Below are 22,751 nucleotides of genomic sequence, written 5' to 3'. Positions count from 1 at the left end.
CCTACCCCAAGTCTACAGGATCCTCGTCCAGCTGCAGAGCCCACCGCCAGCTGGTCTCAAGTCCACCTAAAAGGGCCTGGGATGGATAAGGGTTGGGGTCTGGGAGGAATCATATATATAGTTCTTGGCTTCAAGTACCGACCCAAGCAAAGGGCTTGCCCAGGGACTGAAAGAGCACCTATGCAGGTGACATGTTGGGAGGGTGACAATGTGGGAAGCTTTTCTTTTGAACAATGACTATGATGATGATGATGATGCAAAATATTTAAATTTTTGTGAACCCTCATAATATCCATCTATTACACTTCTAATATCTCTGGGCTTAAGAGAAAAAAATTCTGCTTTTATAAGGGAGGAGAGGGGAAATAGAAAAATGTATGATAATTGAAAAGAAGTTATATATGAGCGGAACTGAAAATGACTTTTCATATTAATCTGAACAAGGTCAAATGAGTAAACTTAGACCATTTTCTAACATGCTCACTCATTGACATTAGAATCAAAGGTCATAACACTAATTAATGTCTCCTTCCTCTCGCCCTCCAGTCACTTTGCGGGTTTTCACGCCTGTTCCACCCCAGGAAACTATAAGCTTCTTGAAGACAAAGATTGTTTGATTCATCTTTGAATAATAATTAACATTTATTGTGCACTGGTGCATGGTGCCAGCCAGTTTATATCCATTATAGCATTTAAATGTTACAACAATGCTACGAGAAAGGTGCTATTTTCATCACCACTTAAAGTCTGAGGATACAAGACTCAGAAGTTAAATAACCACCCCAAATTCCATAGCTAGTGAATAACAGGCACCTGCATTTACAAGTCTGATTGCAAAGCCCACCGTTTTTAACCAAGGCTATGCCCAAGGCCAGGTCATTCAGAAAGGGTGGGTTCAGGAGGTGTTTGAATAAATGAATGAGTGAACCCAGTAGGAAAACCAAGTGCTCCTCAAGTGAGTGAGCTTAGCAGCATTAAGGTATGCCCTGGTGAGATTATGGGCATGGATTCCTGGTTCTGCTAAAACTTAGGCCCCTACCACATCCTCACCACTGTTCATAAAACCTAAGGGTCATATGAGAAGGAGAGAAGGAGGAAGAGGTGAAGGACAGAACTGGACCAGGTGAGTATTGCTTCTGTTTAAAGGAGCTTTCACAAATGAGAATTTGTCAGCAGTACAAACCCACCTTCACAAAGACTGATGAGTTAGAAGGGCATCTTCATATGAAAAAGCCGTCTCATCATGTCCCTAAAGACCACAGAAGCCAGAAAGGTTTTTGCACTGTCACCCACCTCTGAACATTTACCCTTAACAACAACTTTAAAAGCATAAGGCTTTGAAAGATTTAAAGCCCTTTTGAAAAAAAAAAAAAAAAAAAGACTTACACATACTTCTAATTCTCTTACTCCCTGTGTCAGTAACAGCTCCAAAAAAGGAGCAGAAACACCCTGAAGTTACAGAATAAGGAGTCGATTATGGGAATCCGATCTGCTGGAGTTGTAGGAGACACCGGGAAGGTGAAGGTTCTGGAAGGGGTGCTGGAGCATCAGGGAAGGCAGTTACAGAGCGGTCAGCCTGAGGAGCCAGGCATATCCAGCCACCAAGCGGGAAGACCAGGGGCGCTTGGGGAGAGGCAGGTGGGGAGCTGCTGCCTCTATGTGTCTCCAGGTGGGGGGTCCGCAGGTGGTGACCCGAGGCTCCTGTTGGTCAACAGGGCTGGGAGTAGGGAAGAAGAGCTGGAGGCACAGCAGAGAAAGCAAGGACAAACATCAATCCATCACCAACCCTGACGGCGACAAAACTTCAGAGTAACGGCTACGTTCCTTCTGCCTTCCCAATCTGAGCCTCCTCCTCTTTCGGCCACGTCCAACCTGGAAGCATGAAGGGGAGGGGATGCTGGAAAACCTGGTTCTCTGTTGAACCAAACTGACCCAGGTACTCCAAGAGACTCCTTTAATTAATATAGAATATTTAAAGTTACTATTCAAATCTTTGGGAAGACAGTACATTTTAATCATAATTAAGTGATAAATATTTCAGGGTATATATCTTTGTCATATAGTTTGGAATAAAAATTATAATCTAAAAAATCGCTAAATAATTCAAATAGGTGCGAGTATGATTAAAGCCATGATTGAAACATGGTCAGAAGGTAACTCAAGGTGTTCAAACATGCTTGCCAAACAACATGTCACAACCTAGGTATTAAAAAAGAAATATTTTTAAATGGAATTGTACCCAAAGAAAGTTTTTGTATGGCTTTAATTACGGGTGAAAACAAATACATACATAGATAATATATACAGGTCATGTTACAAAGGAAGCTAAAAATATTTAATTTATGAAATACAAATCAAAAATTAATGATCCATTAATTTATGGATCCATTCTGCTCTGGCCATTGCCAAAGCCTGTACTCCTATATTACAAATATCTTCTTCCTCTTTTCAAGCCCCTTGAGGTTTGAAATGTGTAATGTTACTTCTATAAGCCCCCACAGCACCTAGTTAAAAGACAATTGGCAAGTGAGAAATATTTCTTTGTAAATTTCAACCTAATTCATATTTAGTACATGCTGCTTTTATAAAGCACTATGCTTGGTGCTGGGTAGCTGTGAACCCAATGGGTCCCTGACTTTAGAGGCTCCTAAACCAGTCTGAGGGACTGCTAGTGCACGTGACTTATTCTGAAATAGAAATAAATGGGATTTTAATCAGTGCTATAACTGAAGTACAAGAAAGCATAATTGGGGAATGTGGAGAGAGGTGAGGTTAGTCTGACACAGTGAATCTGGAAAGGCTTCTTGCAGGAAATGGGTGCAGGCCTTGTGAAAGCGAAGATTTCAAAAGGTGTGTGTGTATGCACACATGCGTGTGTATGTGTGTAAGAAAGAAAACCTAAGCAGAGAGAAAAGAAAAATAGAGTTGAAGACAAATTGAGGAACTTGGGAAATAAATTGGGGAATGACTCATCAATAGGTCAACTTAATTGTTCTCCCTGCCTCTCCAGCAAAATGAACATCCACGGTTCCCATCATTAAATCTTCTAACACAATAATAAACATGCCTATCAAGCTTTAGATTCTGGGTTTAAAGAACTCACACCCTTTGGAGGAAGTTGAAAATTTTTAGATGGGTTAAGAAAACGCATACCATGAACTACATCCACCCTTCCACACAGTCATTCATAGATTTCATGTATTCATACATTCAAGGGTGAACGTGTATGTTTGCTGGACCAGCTTTAGGGAAAATGAAAATCAGGAGTCTCCTGCCCACTTAGCACAGCATCCTTATATTTTACAACAAAAAAAGGTTAAAAAAAAAAAAACTATAGGCAGTTATACTAATATTGTCTAACGACCCTGCAATCCCACTACTTGGAACATACCCAAAAGATATGAAAGCAGGGGTGAAAACAGACATTTGCACACCAATGTTCATAGTGGCATTATTCACAATTGCCAAAAGATGGGAACAACAAAAGTGTCTATCAACAGAGGAGTGGATAAACAGAATGTAGCACATGCATACGATGGAATATTATTCACCAGTAAGAAGGAATGAAGTCCTGAAGCATGCGACAACATGAATGAACCTTGAGGACATTATGTTAAGTGAAATAAGTCTGGTACAAAAGGACAAATATTGTATCTCATTACCATAACGAGATTAAAGAATGGGGAGCATTTGCTTAATATGTGCAAATTTAACTAGGTCAAACTTAAATGCTTGGACATGGATAGAGGTAACAGTAGCACGTTACTGTGAGAATAATTAATAGTACTGACTTGTGTGTGAATGTGATGGAAAAAGGAAGTTTATAGTCATGTTTGTTACTGGAAGGAAAGTTGGAGGTTAAAACACAGGAACATATATAACAGTGAATCTTATGGTGGACAATGCTTAAGATTACCTGTATAAATATAAAAAAGCTATATCATGAACCAGAATAAATGTACAACACTATTACCTGCAGTTAATAATAGAGGAATATATGGGGAAAATTTACCTATTGCAGACTATGGACTATAGTTAACAGTAATATCTTAATGTTCTTTCATTGACAGTAACAAATATAACATACCCGTGCTGGGGTTAATAATAGTGAGGGGATAAAGGGGCATGAAAGGATTTGGGTTTTCTTTTTTATTTTCTGGAGTAATGAAAATGTTCTAAAATTGATCATGATGATGCATGCACAACTACGTGATCATACTGTGAGCCACTGCATGCTTTGGATAGTTTGTATGGTGTATAAATACATCTCAATGAAATCACGTTAAAGAAAAAAAAAGCCTCTGGAGGAGTGGATAATAAATACTATGTAAATTAAAAAAACAAAAACAAAAAGCCCACCAGCCAATGGCCACATTTTCTATGGTCAATTATTATTATACAAATGCCTTTTATTGTCTGGCTATTGACTGAAGGAACAGGAGGGAGAGGGAAGGAAGGAAATGAGAGAGGAACCGAGGAGGAAAGGAAAGAAAGGCTGCAAACCCTGAATTAACCTGTGTGATCATCTGTAAGGAACAACCAAGAAGAGACTTTCAACAGTGTGCCCTTGTGCATTCTGCCTTATACGGCTTCTACACCCTGGGAATTATGAAACTCTCGTTAGATAGGCCTGGTCCATCTCCCAGCTCGCGGTTGGCAGTGACAGATGAGTCCACTGGAAGGATGGTCACGTTTCCTATAAGGCCATCAACATTCATAGGCTAGGAATTCAGAAGCTTGTTAGCTCTCAATTCTTCTGCTGTTCAAAGGTATGGAATACCCCTCTTTCAGCAGGTTCTGGCGCAGAACAGAGGAGGCTTGTTCACTGGGTTCTTTAGTTTTCAATTCCTGACCTTTATCTATATTCCTAGAGAGCTAATAAAAACAAATATTAGTCTTCTCATAAAAGTAATGAAAACTCCACCCACAAGTATTAGAGGAGCAACTCTGGCACAGAAATTACCCTGTCCAATGAATCCACTTCTTTCTTATGCTAGGTTCTTCTGAGTTGCCAAACAGCAGAACCTTTTACAAGTATATTTCCCCTTTAATTCCAAATCTACAATTAGGCAGTCAAGGCAGTATGAATTAAAAATAACTTCCCCTAATTTCATTTTTACCTCTCGCCCGCTCCACTAAGAAGCTCTAATCAGAGAGAAACTAATTAGATGGAGTAGATCAGGATGTCGGCAAAAGCTCTGCCCACGGTCCCAAAGAGAAAATAGAATCCTCTCCTCTGGGTTCTATTTATTTTGGAATCAATACAATGTAAGAAAACCTTTCTGAAATCTTTCCTGGTGGACCAATTAAAATTTTGCCTTAATAACCCAATTCAAATTCAAATTTAAATTTCAGTTAGTCCTGTTGTTTGAAATCGAGGTTGGTTAAGTAAGATTCCACAGAATCTGGATTCCACAGAATCCAAAGATTCCACAAGGTTGCCCCAATCACCAAGTTGAGTTCTTGGGTAAATCAAATGGCTTCATTGTTTTCAATCAAAAAATGTCTCCTTAGAAATGTGTCCAATCTCTATGATATGGGTGGCTAGTCAAGTGTTTCTAAGCACAGTCCCCCTGTTCAATGGACAGAGCAAATCATCACATGTTGTTGGGGGTACAAGGGTAGTTCAGTGGTAGAATTCTTGCCTGCCATGCGGGAGACCCGGGTTCGATTCCCAGCCATTGCACTTCCCAAACAAGCAAAACAAACAAAAACCAAACAAATAAAAATTCAACAAATGGTGCTGCAATGAGGGGATATTCACATGGAAATAGAATGAAATGTGACCCCCACCATAAAGTATACCAAAAAAAAAAAAAAAAAAAAAAAAAAAACCCCAGGTATTTCTCAGGTGAAGGTTTATTGTAGAGATTATAAACTCTTACAGCAGTCACATTTATTCCAGAGTTGGAACTGTTATTTCTAATTTCTGAGACGCTGAATTTTGCATATAACCTCATCATCCCATGAAACTTTGGTTATTTGTGTGACACCTGAATCTCAGAGCTAGAGTTCTGCAGCTATGAAGTCAGCATTACCCCAACTGTTAAAAACAGTGAAAAAATGATCAGACTTCAATTAGAGATATGAATGAAGCTGATCTGGGTAGGACTAAGGTAAATCAGACTAAAGGGTAAAGGATGATATTGACTGTTATTTTAAAACTTCAACTTCTCTGTGAGATTAAAGGAAGGAATGTTTATTTGGTGCAAAATTTATATTTTGGTTGCACACTATCTAATTTAACTTGTATGCCCAGCTTATTCTAACACCATAATAACATGGAATCTTTAATCGGGAATGAGGTCTTGTTAGTTTATACAGGTTGGTAAGATGCTCTGATACATCCTAGAGTAAGAACGACATAAGATTAAAAAGTATTTGCGAAGTCCTCTTGAGGAGGGGGTCAGCATGGGGGCAGGGGGTGGAATATTAAACTTCCCCAGCTGGGAAAGACCTGATATTCTTTTAAGCATTGGGACTGCCAATTTGATGGACCAGGCCTTCGATCTTGGGGCCTGCCCTTATGCTTATTCCCACGAGAAGCTAAGCTCACTTACAATTATGCCTAAGAGTCACCCCCAGAGAATCTCTTTTGTTGCTCAGATGTGGCCTCTCTCTAAATCAACTTGGCAGGTGAACTCACTGCCCTCCCCGCCATGTGGGACATGACTCCCAGGGGTAGAAATCTCTTTGGCAATGTGGGATATGACTCCTGAGGATAAGCCTGGCCCTGGCATTGCGGGAGTGAGAAAGACTTCTTGACAAGAAGGGGGAAGATAAATAAAATAAAGTCTGTGACTGAAAGATTTCAAATAGAGTCAAGAGGTCTTTCTGGAGGTTATTCTTATATAGTATATAGATATTCCTTTTGAGTTTTGGGGTTTTTTTTTTTGAAGTAGCTAGAGCGAAATACCTGAAATTGTTTAACTGTAATCCAATGGTCTTGATTCCTATAAATGGCTGAGTAACTAAAGAGCTTTTAGTGTGAACATGATTGAAAAACTTGTGACTGACAGTTCCTTTATGCAGTATATGGACAGAAGAGTAAGAAAAAAAAAGTCAAAAAATAAATAAACGTGCAAAGGAGGTGTCGAAGAGTATGGAATGCTTTGGATGTTCTTTTTTACTTTTATTTTTATTCTTATTTTTATTGTTTTTGGAGTAATGAAAATGTTCAAATATCAATTGTAACGATGAATGTAATCCATTTATGATGATACTGTGAACCACTGATAGTACACTTTGGATGATTATATCTCAATAAAAAAATAGTTGAAGGAAAAAGGAAGTGTTAATATCCTTAAAAAACTCATTTAGTGAATTAAATATACCCCCTCCAATATTATTTGCTTTTTCTCCTAGGCCAGGTCTATTTATCTCTTGGTGGAGGGAGGCCTAATAAATGAGACTTTCTCTTACTCTTTGCTATCTGCAGTCAAAAGCAAATAATGTTTGAGTAATGTTAACAGCATAAGCACAGGGTATTTTGAAATGGTTATGTCTTACTGCAAAGCAAAGGTGAAGTCTAACATATCAGGCTCACATTCTATTAGCATAAAGTAAGCAGAGAGCCAAGCCAGCGAGTACCAAACTCTCCGTGAACAGTGCCCACTGTAGGCATCTGCTAGAAACTGAGGTCAACGCTCACCTGATGAACAGCAGCAGGGAAGGGCAACTTTGTTGAGACACTAATTGTTAATGTACTTGTCCTCCATTTTCATTATGACCTTAAAGCCAGGGAGTCACAAGCGGACAGCAGAGCGTCCCCAGACTATCACCAGCTTCTTAATGAACTCGCAATGAACCCAGCAAGACAGCCACTTCTATATTCAAACCTTGGTAAGGCCTACATTGCCAGTGTTCCAAGCAAGGGCATTTAAGTGGTGAATGCTAGTAACTGAATGCCAGCTTACACAGTGAAATAATGAAAGGATTTGACAGACTTTTGTCGGGCGATTCCGTGAGAATGTTATGTTTTACCAGCTAAGGAGATATGGGTAATATAACCCCAAAGACAAATCATCTGGGCTCTTTAAGAATGCATGGCTGGGGCTAAGAAAATCTTCAAAAGCCAAGTATTTTGAGAATTACAAAGTGATGTTATAACAAGGTCAGGAGTCTAGGTATATAGGTTTTAAATTACCGCACTAGCCTATAACGGAGACCTATAAAGGGAATGAAAGGTACTTCGTTACAACATTGGGAAAGCAAGCTTAGAAGCTTCCAAGACCAGCAGGTATAACTTGTAGGGCTTCTTCAGGCTGTGTAAAATGTACAAACTTGGCTAGTGTGATCAGAGGTGAAAGAGTATTTTTTAGAAAATTAGTTTAATGAAATAAAGCCGCTGGCAATGAACTTCAGTTACTTAAGTCTGACATGATGCTGCATCAAAACTGCAAAGCTAGTATATTTTTTCCTCATTTTTCTATTCAAGTCAGCTGATTGGAAAAGTCACACCTCCACTGCTCTATCTGAGGAAAACAAAACAAAACAAAACCAATTGCTTTTCATTTAAAATAAGTTCTGAAAGCTGGTTGCTAAATCACAAGTTCTATTAAATGGGCAGACTGATTCCATGTTCTCCCAATTATAGCTCTCTATATGAAATCCAGTACAGTCCAGCTTTTACCTTCAGATTTTTTTTCCATCAGGACCCAAAGTGCTTTCCAACTAAGAAGCCAGTGCCCTCCGACCACCCTGGGACAAGTTCTGTGACAATCACCCGAAAATGAAAGCATTGTTACAGCACACCACTGATCAAGGAAAAGTGCCTTTGTATTCGTGGTCCAATTGATATTTTGTGGCCACCAGCCTTGGCAGCTTTCATTTCTCTTTGCGCTAGTTCCAAAGCAACATAGCAAGGTGCCATTTTTAAAGGAAACTGCTGTAACTAGTCCTAATAGCTTAAATCAGTACTTTCCCAAGTGAGAGATGGGCTACCCCAAGACATTTCAAAGAGGTGGAAAAAGCCACAAAACTAGAGCTGTTGGTTTACTTCCTAGATGACCAGATGGATGTTATGTTTTTAATATACCTAATCTTGAGTACATTAATACGTTTACATGTCTTACCGGAAAAAGCTTGTTAGATTATGCAGTTTTCACCCTTGAGAGACCCAGCAAATCAGAATAGACTGCCTTTCCTTTTGTAATGGTGGCTGATCTCATAGGAGAAAGGGGATGACATTCAACTCAGCCATGCTTCTGTACAGCCTTGCTGCTGTTTAGCTTCCTTCCTTACAAATGATATTTTTTGTAGCTTTGTCCTTTTCCCTCTACCACACTTATTAACCACACTTAATACTGAATGGGGTAAAGCTCACTGTAGGACACAAAATACACCTTTTTTGCAAAATATTTTAAATTCAGCATATTTATTGTATATGGATACTACATGACCATAAACGCATAAATAGGTACAACAGTAAAAAACAAACTGTGAATGGAATGAAACTTTGATTGCACAGGCAAAGTTTTTATTTCAAAAGGAATAAAAAGTAAATATGGTCAAATATTAACATTTTAAAATCTGAATGGATTTACGGATGTGATCCGTAAATTTTTCTGAATATTTGAAATAGTTCATAAACTGTTTAAGAAAACAAAACATACTGGCATATTTAAGAACTAAGAATCCCATTTGAGAACTACACTAATTTATGAGAAGAAAAATATATAAAATAAACTATTTGGCTAACAACTACAACTTAGAATGATGGATTCATCCCCAGGAGAGTAAGGACTGCTATTCACCGACTGGGTCAGCGTTCCCTGACAAACATTAATATACGCTGTGTCACAGGTACCATAACTTCTAAGTTATCTTCATCTTAGAGATGAGGAAAGTGAGGCTCAGAAAGTAACTTGGCAGTGACACAACAAATTAAACAGCAATGTCAGAATTCAAAGCCAAGTTCAAAGATTGGACTTCAAGATTCATGCTGTTACATTACACTCTCTGAATACAGCTCGCAGATCCAACTCCAGAGGAGCAACAGATCACATGGAGGGGGGAGGGCTAAAAATTTGATAGGGTGGCTAGATGCTTTCCTCTTTAATGTACTAACTCAAAGGCTCTTTAACTAGAGTTTTCTGTCCACAATGCTCTTCCTGGGTTGATTATCACAGTTCCTATTAGCCATTTATGTGACCTTAGACATGAGTGCTCACTAAACTTACCTGCTCTCTTCACTAACAGGTTGATAGCTGTGAGGACCAAATGCTGGCCAAGTGCTCAAAAATGAAATCTGGATATACTATGATGCCAGAGTATTTGTCACTAATGTAATTTTCTTTATACTTGTTTGCTACCAGTCACCCCTGGTCCCAGACTGGAAACCCAATGAAGGCAGGAACCTAATCCAGCCTACTCATTGCTGGAGCCCCAAAACCTAGCACAGTCCTCACAACTGTGAGGACTTAGATATTTGTTCAAACAATTAAACACTAGGTGGACAATGAAAGTAATGCAAAAGAGAAATAATGGGAAAATTGTTAATAATACATTAAGTGCCACATGCAAGACATATAGTATGATCCTAACTCGCCCTACCACCACCACCAGTGTTGCTCTAGAGCATCTGAGACATAAATCAGTGGGTGCCTGAAACCCTCACCCTGCAACAGTCAATAGAGGCCACATGAGAAGCAGCACACCTACAAACTGACCCCAGCCACTTGGAGCAACTGCCCACGGGCTACTTGGAGGTACAAATTGGAAGTCACTGTTCTCTACCCACATCACGGAACTCCCACGGGCAGACTCCTCTTACCCACAGCCATAGGATCTCTTGCATCCAGGCTTCAAATGCTCTAGGGGGTGACCAATCACCCATTAATTTAAAATTCACCTAGGATGTCATCCCCTCTTCCCAAAGTAAATGTCACGCATGTTAAGCCTTTATCTTAAGTCAGTCATCCCAAATAAAACCTCCAAGTCTGTCCACAGAGGTGTTTTCATATAATATGGTTGATATAAGCTTTTATTTACGGAGAAATCTGCAGAAAAAAATTTGGAGGGATAGGATACACACCAAAATTTTTACTAATTCTCTCCTATTGTAGGATTAGGATATTGTAACTGATTTTTTGTGTTACCTAAACTTTTCTATAATGAACATAAACTACTTCTACAATAAAGTTGCTAAATAAATACTTACTGAATGAATTAACAAAGCCAAAGGCCACATGTCTAGCACCCTGGACATTGAATGACTACAAGTTTAAGTTGAGACACATCTAGATTCAAGAGACAATAGGTCCACCAGATGGAGCTACAAAAAAAAGTTCTTACTTGGCTTGAAACATGGTTCATTATAGCTCTTTAATATGATTACCTTCTGATACCATATTAATTCTCTTAGGCTACACTGTGTTTTAAATGTATGCTTTGTCTTCAACTAAATGGCTATGAATTTAAAAAGCATATAATCACACTAAAGAACCAAAATAATGAGTTAAGAATCCCTTGGTATTATATTACTTAGCATCTCCAAGATTTTGCTTAGATTTAGCATTTAATGGATAAGTACAAAAGAGTCTGTCATATGGCTCTCTGTGCGTGGATGATTTAATGAAACAGGAACTTGTCAGCCTCATAAGGCTCAACTGCACTCGGCCAGAGGGTGCCAGCCACCTACTAAGAGTCTGTGGCCATCCTGAGTGAAGCTGCATGCACAGCTAGCCTGAGGGCCCTGCCGGTGCAGTGAGGTGCCATGAGGGAAATGGCAGAACTCCAACAGATCACTTAAACCAGGACCGAATCCCCAACACACATCAGAGTACCCACAATTAAATGAAGTAGTGTGGATCTAAAAGTAAAATATCACCCCCAACATGCCTTTGATAAAGGGAATTTTGCTTTACAGAAGCCTTTTTAAGTAGTAAATTACATTAATTACTAACATTTAAAACACCCAACATTTAAGGGTTCTGAATCTCTGATTTATTAGACAGCATGGAAAAAAACAGGTTTAAACTGTGTTACAAAAATAGCTCAAACTGCTCATAAACAGCAGCTGTGCTTGCTGGGGCATTAGGGGTACGGACACACAATTCTTCAGAGTACTACAAAAGAACACAAAGGGTCTAATACTAAACAAAACAAGCATTAAAGGGTGCACTGACCAATTTCTCGTTAGACAGAAAACAGAGAAAACCACACCTAAAGAACGTGTCCACAATGACTACAACACATCCCGTAGCGGTAAACATGTAGGAAGTAAACAAAGCTTTCCACAGAGAAACCCCTTTCACGAGGTGATTAGGTGGACCTGCAAGGAAGAAAACACATTTCAAAAGATGGGTTCAGACTTAAATACTAAGTCTTCATTGAAATACTTAAAAACATAAAAATAAAGACAATTCTCCACATCAAAAGAATTTTTAAAAAACACATCATGAACAAAATAAATTTCACTTAAGGTCCAAGTCCTTTTCAGAAATATGCAATTACAAATAATATAAATTTAAAAGTATAACAACAAAATGCCATTCAGAACTATCTAGAACAGGCCAAACTAAGTTCGTGTTCTGCTTCAGGGCATCACATTAAAATGAATCTCATTCTCACTATAATTTTTTTCTTTTTAACCTTAATCACCAGCGGCTGGGAAAACTGAAATAGACATAAGAACCATATAAATGTCAGAGAAATATGTAAACCTCATTAATGTTTCCAAAAATTCATTTAGAGATAGAAACAGGTCCAAATAGATGCCTGTCTAAATGTTCTGCAATTACGTTACAATTATTTTCCAAATACACAGATAGGCTCTGTCTTTTCTCAGCTCATTACTGACTCAAACAATCTGCCCTTCTGGGATCAATTGTTTGCTAATAAATAATTGTTTACAGTCACAAAATGATGTTAGGAGGTTTTCTTATTAGTTTTCCTTCTGCACCCTAATAAGATTGAAAACTAGCTGATTCCCAAGAGTCTAACCTTAACCTCGCTTTGTTTAACAGCCCAGGAAATGATGAACCATCTGCTTCAGAAAATAATGGACGGCCAAGAGGAAATATTGTTTAATTGTAGATTAACCTCCTCATGAGGCAGTCTGAAGCAGCTTTAGAATTAGCAACTATAACCGGCAAAAGAAACAAATGGTTGAAGAGCCTTTTTCTCTGTCATTTAAGGTCCAAAAAGAAAGTAAAGGGATTTTTATTACCTATATTTATTTTAAAACATTTATTTTCATGATGGAAACAAAAATCACCAAGGTCAAACTAATTCTCAAAAGTGCAGTCCAGTTTTGTTTGCCCAAATACCTTTAATGCAGCAAACCATCAAACCATCTCATGTACTTAAGAATGTTTATTTTTAAAAAAAATCAATAAAAACTTCTTTTCCATTATTTTCAGGTTCTTATAAGATTAAAGTTAATATTTTCCCCTGGTTTCTTTGTTAATAGTAATAAATCGGGCATGGGTGTACAAATTGTTTTATCATCATCAACATGGCACTTAAGTAAATCAAATCTTGTCAAGTACATGGTGACCTACAAGTTCAAAAGAAAAAAAGAACGGTATGAGATCAAAATAGCTGGCCAGAACATGAGATACAAAAATGATTGATTAAATACAAACACAGCCCTTTATCCAACAGGCTTCACATGCTAAACATCCCCTCTAAAGTCAAACCTGTAAAAACATATGATACTGAATATTTAACATTCTACCACCTCTCAGGTACTTAATTTAGCAAGGGTACCAAACCAATTTTAATTCAAGAAAGTATAAGAAGACTCAAAACATTCCCATTATTTTATAAATATTTATTGAGGAGTTCCTCCAAAGCTGGGTAGAGAGGGACAGAGAAGAGGGCAAAGCACCTGAAGCAGGTATTTTATGGTTTAACATATGCCCAAGTATCAGCTTTCCCATAAGCCTGGTGGAGTTATTAAGTCAAAAGCTTTGTCCTCTTGGTACAAAAAAATGTAAATGGTTCCCCTCAGTCAACAGTAAGAGTCAGAGACATCTATGAACATTTTGAAACTAAGGAAATTTACTATTTCAGACAAGGCCATATACTCTGGGTTTCCAATAAGATGTGAAGGTCATTCACTTTGTGTAAATATTAAAGAAATAACCTCTGTGGAAAGATTTTTGGCAGTTCAGATTCTTAAATATCTTAAATAGATTTTACTAAAACAAATTATTCTTGAATTCCTCAACTTAATTTTGAAGCAATGAGCTAGTAATAATTCCAGAGATTCAAATAATAGTGCCTATTCAAGAAGAATGAGAGTTTGACATTCTTCTCTACAAAACAACTAGGCACAATTTTATCCATCAGACGTCTATCAACCTACGGATATTGAAAGCTTGGGAGAACAAGATAAAATCAACTCCAACCCTACAGTCAGCTGTAATATCAAGCAGGCATCAACAATGCTATTCATGGATTTAGAAAAATTAATAAATCCTGGGTTGAATGCAAGAAAAGGCTCAAATACAGGTGAAGCATACTCACTTGGGTTTTGTTTCTGCATCTGTCACTTGGCGAATGAAGATACCATCTTCAGGATGTTCAGTGTCATCCATTTCATACATATATGATGATGCTATTGCAAGCGTAGTCCCATCATTGCTGAATGCCAGCGAAGCGATGCTAGTGGGGTACCGATGGAACTGGCACAATCGCTTTTTGTTAAAGGGATCCCAAATATTTACAAACCCATCAGAACCACCTGCAAGTAATTTTGAAATAATTACAACTATTCTTAATACAAGATACAGAAATAAGCATTATCTTAACAGTTAATTTTTAAGATAACAGAAGTTACATTTTCCCCAAGGAACACTGTACCAGATTTTTTTTGCAAAATACTATAGAAAGCAAGCACAAATTTTTAAAATCTAAGTTACACATAAGTGTAACTTAACACATAACATTTCTTATGAAATGTACATGGAAGTCTTCAAGAAGCATGATACATGCTACCTACTTTCAAATGTTTAGAAGATAGACAGCAGAGAGAAACAAAGAGTGAATGAGAGAAAGAAAAACAAATGTGAGAAAATCTTAAAAGCTAGTAAATCTGGGTAGGAGGCAGTTCCATTTATTAGTTTGTTCTTATTTTTGCAACTATCCTCTAAATTTGAAATTATTTCAAAATAAAGTCTAAGAAAAGTATAAATGTTTAGAGTTCTAATAATAGCACAGTGATATTATCTTAATAATTGGATATATGCTAACGTATGCCATACTTTACCTGTGGCAAATGTATTGTGGATATTGTGAAAGGAAATGGCATTGACTGGGTAAATCTGCTCGATATTATTTTCCTTTAGTCTGTGACATTTGAAGGCATACTTCTTCTTCTGTACCTCCGGGCTTGGGTCCAAGTATTCAACTGCCACCCGGCCTTCAATAGAGCTCAACACATAACCCTAGCAAGAGGGAATCAAAAAGACAAAAAAGGTAAATTCAGCTTCTAAAACAAGGCACTAATTCCCACATTCAACCCACACTAAAGAAGGTGATTATTTCAGAAGTGAAAAGAAAATACAGCCAGGTTTTAACAAAGTGCTAAGCTATTCCTATGTAGTTATGACATGATACCTGCTTTTAAAAAACAAATAAGGCTAGTATCACTGTACCTGTGCCTTGCACATTGCAACCAGTAATTTCTAGTTATTTTGTCAACCTTAACCAAGAATTCAAATGTGTCTCAGTATCATTATATGTTGTCCTGTCCAAAGGGGACTCAAATCTGCTACTCTAGTTAGAATATTTTCTTTTTCACCCTATGACTTTTCACCTCTAACAACTCTAAGAGTTGTATTTCCTTCATTGAAGTGTCAATAATCCAAATCTACTCAGAAACAAGCCTTCCCTCTCAATCATTCTGCTCTTGCGTTTAACTCCAATAAGTCAGTTTTATAAACAAACAACAGAGATTTTCAGGAACGTTCAAATGTGGCTTACGATTTCAAACCTTTCACTTTTTCTTGAAAAATAAATATCAAAAAAAAAAGACACAAGATAAGGTAAATGTAATTTATTTTTTATATCTTTTTTAATCTTTCAAGGCATAAAGATACATTCCTGAAAATGTGCTTAAGGAGGAAAAAAAAAATCATCCAAACCACTCTTTTAGTTAGGTCTCTATCCTAAATTGAAGAAATGTGAGGAGGCATAAAGACATAAAAATACTATTTATGAATGCAAGCATTTTAATTGTGTGTTCAAACCTCTTAAGTCTCACATAACTGCAATTCCTTATCTTAACTTAAAGGGAAACATACAATTTCCTGGAAAAAAAGGATTGTGATCATCATTTGAGGTACTCCCCTTTCAAGACAGAAGGAACAGGAGAATAAATGACATAAATTATCTCCAATTATCTCACTGCTTCAAGCTCTACAACTCACTAAAGGAAAGCAATAGATTTCCATGTTATCTGCTGTTTTTAATGTTCTTTCCTCTTGCAAAATTCCTATTGCAGCTGATCACATCAACTTCCCTTAGAAACTCAAGGATTGGGGTGGGGGTGGCATGATGACTCATTACTTACAGGCTAATCCCATTTAGTTACGGTGGTAGAAGGTAACCCACCCTGTTTATCAAGAGCTGTAGTCATCATCTGAAGGACGTTACCTCTCTAATCTCAATGGCATCTTTTTGGGGTAAAGACCTTTACTATTACTAGGTCTACAAGTAGGCAAAAAAAGAGAACAGCAATTTAGAGAAATCTAAATTTCCACACTTAAATTTGTATTCACTAGTTTATAAAATGAAACATTTGCAAAACTCTCTTCCTTTTTCACACACCTGTCAAACATCCTGGACCAGGAATCAACAAGGAACCAGAAGACCTCTGTTCAAACCACTGGACAATCCTAAGCAAATTATCTAAACTCTGAAATCAAGTCATCTTTAAAATGGAGCTAACACTACTGTCTTTTAACACAAGACTGATAAAAGATCAATGAAAATATATCTAACTCATTATTCTAAATAAATAAATAAATAAATAAATAAATAAATAAATAAAGCTGTAAAAGGCAGTGGCCGAACCATTATGATGTAAGAATACAGAGTTTTCAAATTACAGAAAGGTAGAAAGAAGCGGGGCAGTACCTGCTTGTTTGGGAAGGCCCGTATGCAGCGAGTCTGGTATTTGAGGCTGGACTCCCTGCGCTGCTGCACGTAGCCCATGTTCCGTAAGTCCCAGACCAGCACTCTGCGGCCCGCCGTGCCCACGATGAGCCGGTCTCCTGACACGGACAGAGTGTACACCTTTCCAAAGAGAGCAACACTTGCTAAATAACCATTTACTTGCCTGAAAAGGACATTCTGTCCCAAGGTAAAATATATCTAATCACATAACAATTAAAAAGTTGGCTGAGCAGGCTCCCAACTGCAGGTACTAAAAGCTTCAGGCTTTTCATAAAATGACTACTTTCAAAGTTATTTTTTAGTGACCATCTTTTGGAATGAGACTTCATTTTGCAAATCCTTAAATATCTTCACTTTTCCCAGCTGTCGCATCGAATAAATAGGCCTTTCCAGGCAGAGTGTGGGAGCCATTGTTAATTAGCTGCTTATTTGCTTTTGGTGGCATACAAACTCAAAATTAAAAGACAAAGAGAGTGGCCTGGCATATGACAAGGCAAATTTTTGTGTCCTGACATCACACTAAACACTAAAGATAGAAATTCATCCTGAGAGAAAATTTTAAAAGGCATTTTCTCCCCTAAAAGCAGCTATTTTTCCCCCTTATAGGCCTGTTTCCTCAATATTAAAACAAACTTCTACAAAAATCCCCTCATAATAACTCATGGAATTTCCTGAAAGCTAACATTTAAAGTAGTTTCATTTCAAAATAAAATGTTATTTGGAGACTCAATAGAGTTAGTAAATTCATGAAAACGGTGGCCAAAAAAACCCCACATTTTCCTGATATTAAATTTTTCAATCTAGACTTCAGAAACATAACTGTACTGATTATCACTTTCAATTAATAAGCAGCTCTAATTTAATCTGATCTAATATTTTCAAACTGAAGCATCACTGTAAAAAATGTAGAGGCTCACAACAAGGTAAGACATCTCTTCAACATTCAGTAATTAAACCAAATGGTAAGAAATCACTAGTATGTTAACTACATACCACAAGTCGAGGGAACCAAGTTAGATTTAATAATGCCAAAGACCCAAATTTCTCTACAGTCCAGCCTTAACATTCAACAGCTAATTTGACCAAAGGAAAAACAAGGAATTAAACATTCAAAACAATAATTTAAGTAGCAGATGTAAACATATAAGAAACTTAAGACACCGTAATTTATTCAAAAAACAAAATGTCTGCATAAAAATGAAAATTAATCTCAGAGGTGTGAAAAAAAAAAACAGAATCCAGAAACAGATGGATTTATAATGGTACAATCATATCTGGAATTTTATCTTAAATCTGTACTACACAGGTGACACACAAGCTTCTAAGAGTGCTTTCTATCACCACTGATCGTAAATCAAGTGAAACCACTGTCATGCTACTGACTAGGTATATACATTTATCAAAGAAAGTATTAAAAAAAGTGACATAATGAACCTTGCTGAACCAATAAGCAGCTTGATTCAGTATGGTTGTCCATTATATGATATTCTGTCAGCAATTTATCACAGCTCTTAACATGTTACATAGAACCATAAATCAAAACTAGAAACAATGCAATTATTTTATTCTGAACAAAGGTCTTGCCAGGAGTAGATTCGACTGTGATGTGACAAAAATAATGGCTCTTTGGATGCACTACAGTGTATAATGATGGCTAACAGGAACTGAGTAGTATATTTACACTGAGGAAATAGACTCAAGTGAAGGATACCTTTGAACTTCTAAAACAATCAATCTTTAAAATTAACAGCCACCTGATAAAGTCTGATGAGGCTACAGGAACGATGTTCAATTACACTTTCATGGTAAAGATCAAAAGGTTAGAAAAATACACAAAGCTTCAATTTTAAGACGCTTCATTCACTAGAGCCTTCAAACTATATAAGTCAGTATTAACAAAATAAACAAACAGAAAAAGCCTGGGAACGTGGAAATACCTTTCTCACTAAACGTGAAATAATAAACCATTTCACCCTATTAACAGTCATTTCCAACGAAACCTCAGGTCATAAATGAAAATGAGTGATGCTCCATCCCATTTTCTGGTTTGGGCATGTCAAACCCAATTTAAGACAATTGACAATTTTTGCTAAATGACTTCTTTGAAAAACCACCGAGTTGCTTCACAAATCCCTAAATTTAAAACATTAACAATACATGGAAGCAAGTTTAAGTCTAGTACTCTCCATTACAAATTAACAATTGATAAAGTTGACCAAAATTCCAAAGTTAATTTTCCTTCACGTTAAAATATTTCCATACAGTTATGAAACATTCTTCATCAACTCCTAACTTCTAAATCCAACACCAAATTCATCAAACATAGATCAAATCAAACTACCTCAATAACCTTTTTATTAACATAAAGTGCCTACCTTTTCAGGCTGAGAGAAGGTTCCAGCATTACAAGGAGTTCTGGGATCCCACAATTTAACTGTCTGATCCCAGCTTCCAGTAACCATCACATTCACTTCCGGACAGTATTCAACACACCTGATAGGGGCATCATGGGTTCCAACTAGATTTTCTATAGGAAAATAAACAAACAAAAAAAAACCAAGACCTAGTCTTAAAGATCCCTCAAACAAGAAAAGGAAACAGTCATTCAATTGTCATGAATCAGGCGCAACAAACTCCATAAAAATGTCCATGCATGGAAAATCTATGACTGCAAAACGTTATCCACACCTGTCTCTTCACCTCACAGCACAGTCTGATTCATTGTCATGGCACCTACCAAAGGCTGCCTTGAATTTCAGACCACATTAAAATGGTGGCATGTCTGTCTATTATTTTCCCCACTGATTCTAGATTCCTTAAAATCAGGAACCATGCTTAACTGTACCTCTGTATGTAGCACAGTCTGGTACATAGTAGGTGCTCAAGAAATACCTGCTGAATGAACAAATGAGTGAAGAATGTTGGGCTTCTGGATTTTGATAAAAACCTGTCTTGAACATTAAGCCAACACTTATGAGAAACTTATTACACAGTTACAGGACTGAGAGCAGAAAGCAGGGTATGTTACGGTCATGATTATTTCTCTTGGCTTTATTATATTTCACTTGGTTTTCATTGTGGGTTAAACTTTCAATACATAATTCTTTCAATTTCAACTCTTCACATCATCACATTCATTCATTCAACAGTGAGTGTCTACCATGAGGCACAATCTGTGCCACACATAACTGAACAATAATATATGGTCAGGAGCCTCAGGCAAAAAAAAACTGTTTAAAAATATACCATTTAAATACAAAAGAAAATTATCTTGTGAAACTTGGCACTGATCTTCTGAGAATAAGCATCCAATTTCCTAAATTATGGCCTATAATATCTTAAACCTTCTTTTTCCCCAAAATTTTCAAATGAAGAGAACTTACACCTATAAACCCTACCCGTGTTGGGTAAGCTGCTAGCAAACAAACTCAAACATCTGCAATTATAAATTATAAGATAAACTGACTTCCTGAAAAGCCTCTTCTGATTCAACGATTATTTTTTTTACTAAAAAGTGTGCCCATATCTCTATTCATCCTCCTATTTGTCCAACTCATCCTCTATCTAGTCACATCTTTGTGATCTGCAATCTTAAGTATCTCTGTATCAAATATATGCACACACCAAAAATAAATAATAAATAACAGCTCAGCTAGATACCTCTGTGCATTTGGGTTACATTTCAACCTCTGTCCCAAAGTCACCATAAAATCTAGGGTAATCATTTATATCTGGGATTCTAGGAAAAGAATTAACAAAAAAAAGGTCTTCTTGTTATTCTTTCAATACATGCAACTGAAGCACATTCTACTGCTAAATAGTTATATGAACAGGACTAATACAGTACTAGGACCTTGCTGGCTACCTTATAATCTTAAAAAAAAAATTAAATCTGTCTTCAGTCTAAATTAGCTTCTGAAAAAGAGAACTCTCAAATATCAGCACTGTTCTAATGAAACACAGATCACTACAGGATACAGTCAAATACTTCAGTGCTGCTTGATGTAAAACTTAGGACAGAAATCATAATGGGCTTTATTGCCAAAAAATAAATAAAAACATAATATGTATACATATGTACCTATAGTGTGTGTACAGTATATGTGTGTGGCCAATAACTTAATGGTTATCATCTAACAAAAAAAGTTCCTAAATTCAAGCCACTTTCCTGTCTAAGCAACTTAGGAATGACGTTTCCTAATGTTTAACCAGAAACCACACAAATTGACACAATACTAAGCTGATAAAAATGTGGCCATAATACCTTGATCAGTATTCAAATCATGCATTTTCAACTGATGATCTAATCCACCACTCCAGGCATGTGTGGGATCCTACAAAAGAAAATTACAGTTAAAACTTATACAACTTTAGAAAATGTTTCAAAATTCCTATTTCTACAGTCAAGCATTCAGTTCATTCTCCAGATGATGAGCATTCATTACAGTGAATGGTTCAACCACCCATTGTAAACAAACATAAAACAAACCAGTAATAAGCAATTTGGTGCTCAAGAACACTATACCAGCAAACTGAGGGTTGCTATGTTGTGTTCACTACACCGGCTAGAGGTACAAGGGCATTCTTTTGAAACCTTCCTCTTAATACAACAGACAGATTTTACTGTTTTCAAAGCAAATTTCAAATACAACTGTCAAACGTCCAGCTTTGTAGGGTTACTTCACTAGACCCAACATTAGCAGGGGGGCCAAGTCTCCCGTGTTTGCGTCTTCCCATCGCCAAAAAGGTACCTGGCACAAGGGAGGTGCTCCGGAAGGGCTCAAGAGCTGTCCCAGTAACTCCACCAAGAGAAGCCTTCTTAACCCAGAACTGACAGAGGGAGTTTGTTAAAACATGGGATGCGGTAGCTAAGAAAGAGAGCAGGAGCGGAACGGAAGGACACCTACGTAGAACGCGCAGTCCAGCACGGCGCCTGTGTGCTGATACTTGAGTCGCATGGAGTTGGCTGGCACATCATACAGGCGCACAGAAGTGTCCCAGGAGGAGACTAGCAGGAACTGGGAGGTGTTGGGGCTGAACTTCACCGAGGAGATGCCATCCTCCGGCGGCTGGTTCAGCTTGAACTCGTTAGAGCCGGTCATCTATGGAACAAGCGGTCAGAGTCCCCAAGGAGGCAGAGAGGGTGTGAAAGAGGGGGCCGGACCGCGTAGTGGGGACCCGACAGAACATCGGCGACAGGCTCTCTGCGCCCGCGCAGGGCCTACGCGCCCACCACAGTCGAGACCCACCCCCACCCCCGACGCCGGCCCCCTCCCGCGCCGCAACCCGCTGGCCCGCGCCATCGCACCCCTCCCTCCAGCCCCTAGCCCGCCGCACCCCTCCCTGCTGCGGGCTCCTGCAGCTCACGCCCTCTCCGGAGCCATCGCCCCGGCGCTCCTAAAGAATAAGGGGAAAGCGTGGCTCCTCCCCGGACCGCTCCGCCTGCTCCGGACCCGGGAACCCCGGAGAATCGTCTCCCGCGCCCCAGCGCCTCGCCCGGCTACCTTGAGCTGCCCTCGGAAGGAAGGTCTGCGCGGGTCTCCGCCGCTCCCGGCCTCCTTCTGGCGTCCCTCCGAGACCTCGCGGGATGGGAGAAGGAGGCGGGGAGAAAACTCCAACGTATG

The 22,751-nt window shown here is 38.2% G+C and overlaps 1 protein-coding gene and 1 long non-coding RNA gene across 5 annotated transcripts in view; one reads left to right on the top strand and one right to left on the bottom strand.

Annotated features, from left to right (window-relative positions):
* Positions 1 to 9,501, top strand: part of LOC143654411 (uncharacterized) — a 25,075-nt gene extending 15,574 nt beyond the window's left edge. Inside the window, exons 2-5 of one of the 3 annotated variants that reach the window (XR_013161798.1) lie at positions 547 to 1,123; positions 1,716 to 1,936; positions 7,738 to 7,842; positions 8,655 to 9,501. This is a non-coding gene — a long non-coding RNA (uncharacterized LOC143654411). The remainder of the gene's footprint in view (positions 1 to 546; positions 1,124 to 1,715; positions 1,937 to 7,737; positions 7,843 to 8,654) is intronic. The other 2 variants (XR_013161797.1, XR_013161799.1) reach the window with 2 other exon arrangements.
* Positions 9,154 to 22,751, bottom strand: BUB3 (BUB3 mitotic checkpoint protein). 2 transcript variants are annotated; one of them, XM_077126332.1, is made up of 8 exons: positions 22,632 to 22,751; positions 22,035 to 22,229; positions 21,392 to 21,461; positions 19,503 to 19,654; positions 17,089 to 17,247; positions 15,218 to 15,395; positions 14,476 to 14,692; positions 9,154 to 12,274 (listed from the first exon to the last, which is right to left on the bottom strand). In XM_077126332.1, the coding sequence occupies exons 2-8, from the start codon at positions 22,227 to 22,229 to the stop codon at positions 12,265 to 12,267; spliced, it is 981 nt and encodes a 326-aa protein (XP_076982447.1). In that variant the 5' UTR covers positions 22,632 to 22,751; the 3' UTR covers positions 9,154 to 12,264. The 2 variants fall into 2 exon arrangements, with proteins under 2 accessions (XP_076982447.1, XP_076982446.1); XM_077126331.1 differs by lacking the exon at positions 9,154 to 12,274 and adding an exon at positions 12,281 to 13,501.

Source organism: Tamandua tetradactyla, chromosome 13 (assembly GCF_023851605.1).
Source record: "Tamandua tetradactyla isolate mTamTet1 chromosome 13, mTamTet1.pri, whole genome shotgun sequence".
NCBI classification, from domain to species: domain Eukaryota; kingdom Metazoa; phylum Chordata; class Mammalia; order Pilosa; family Myrmecophagidae; genus Tamandua; species Tamandua tetradactyla.
The sequence above is the reverse complement of the archived record's forward strand: the minus strand, read 5'-3'. Positions and strand labels throughout refer to the sequence as shown.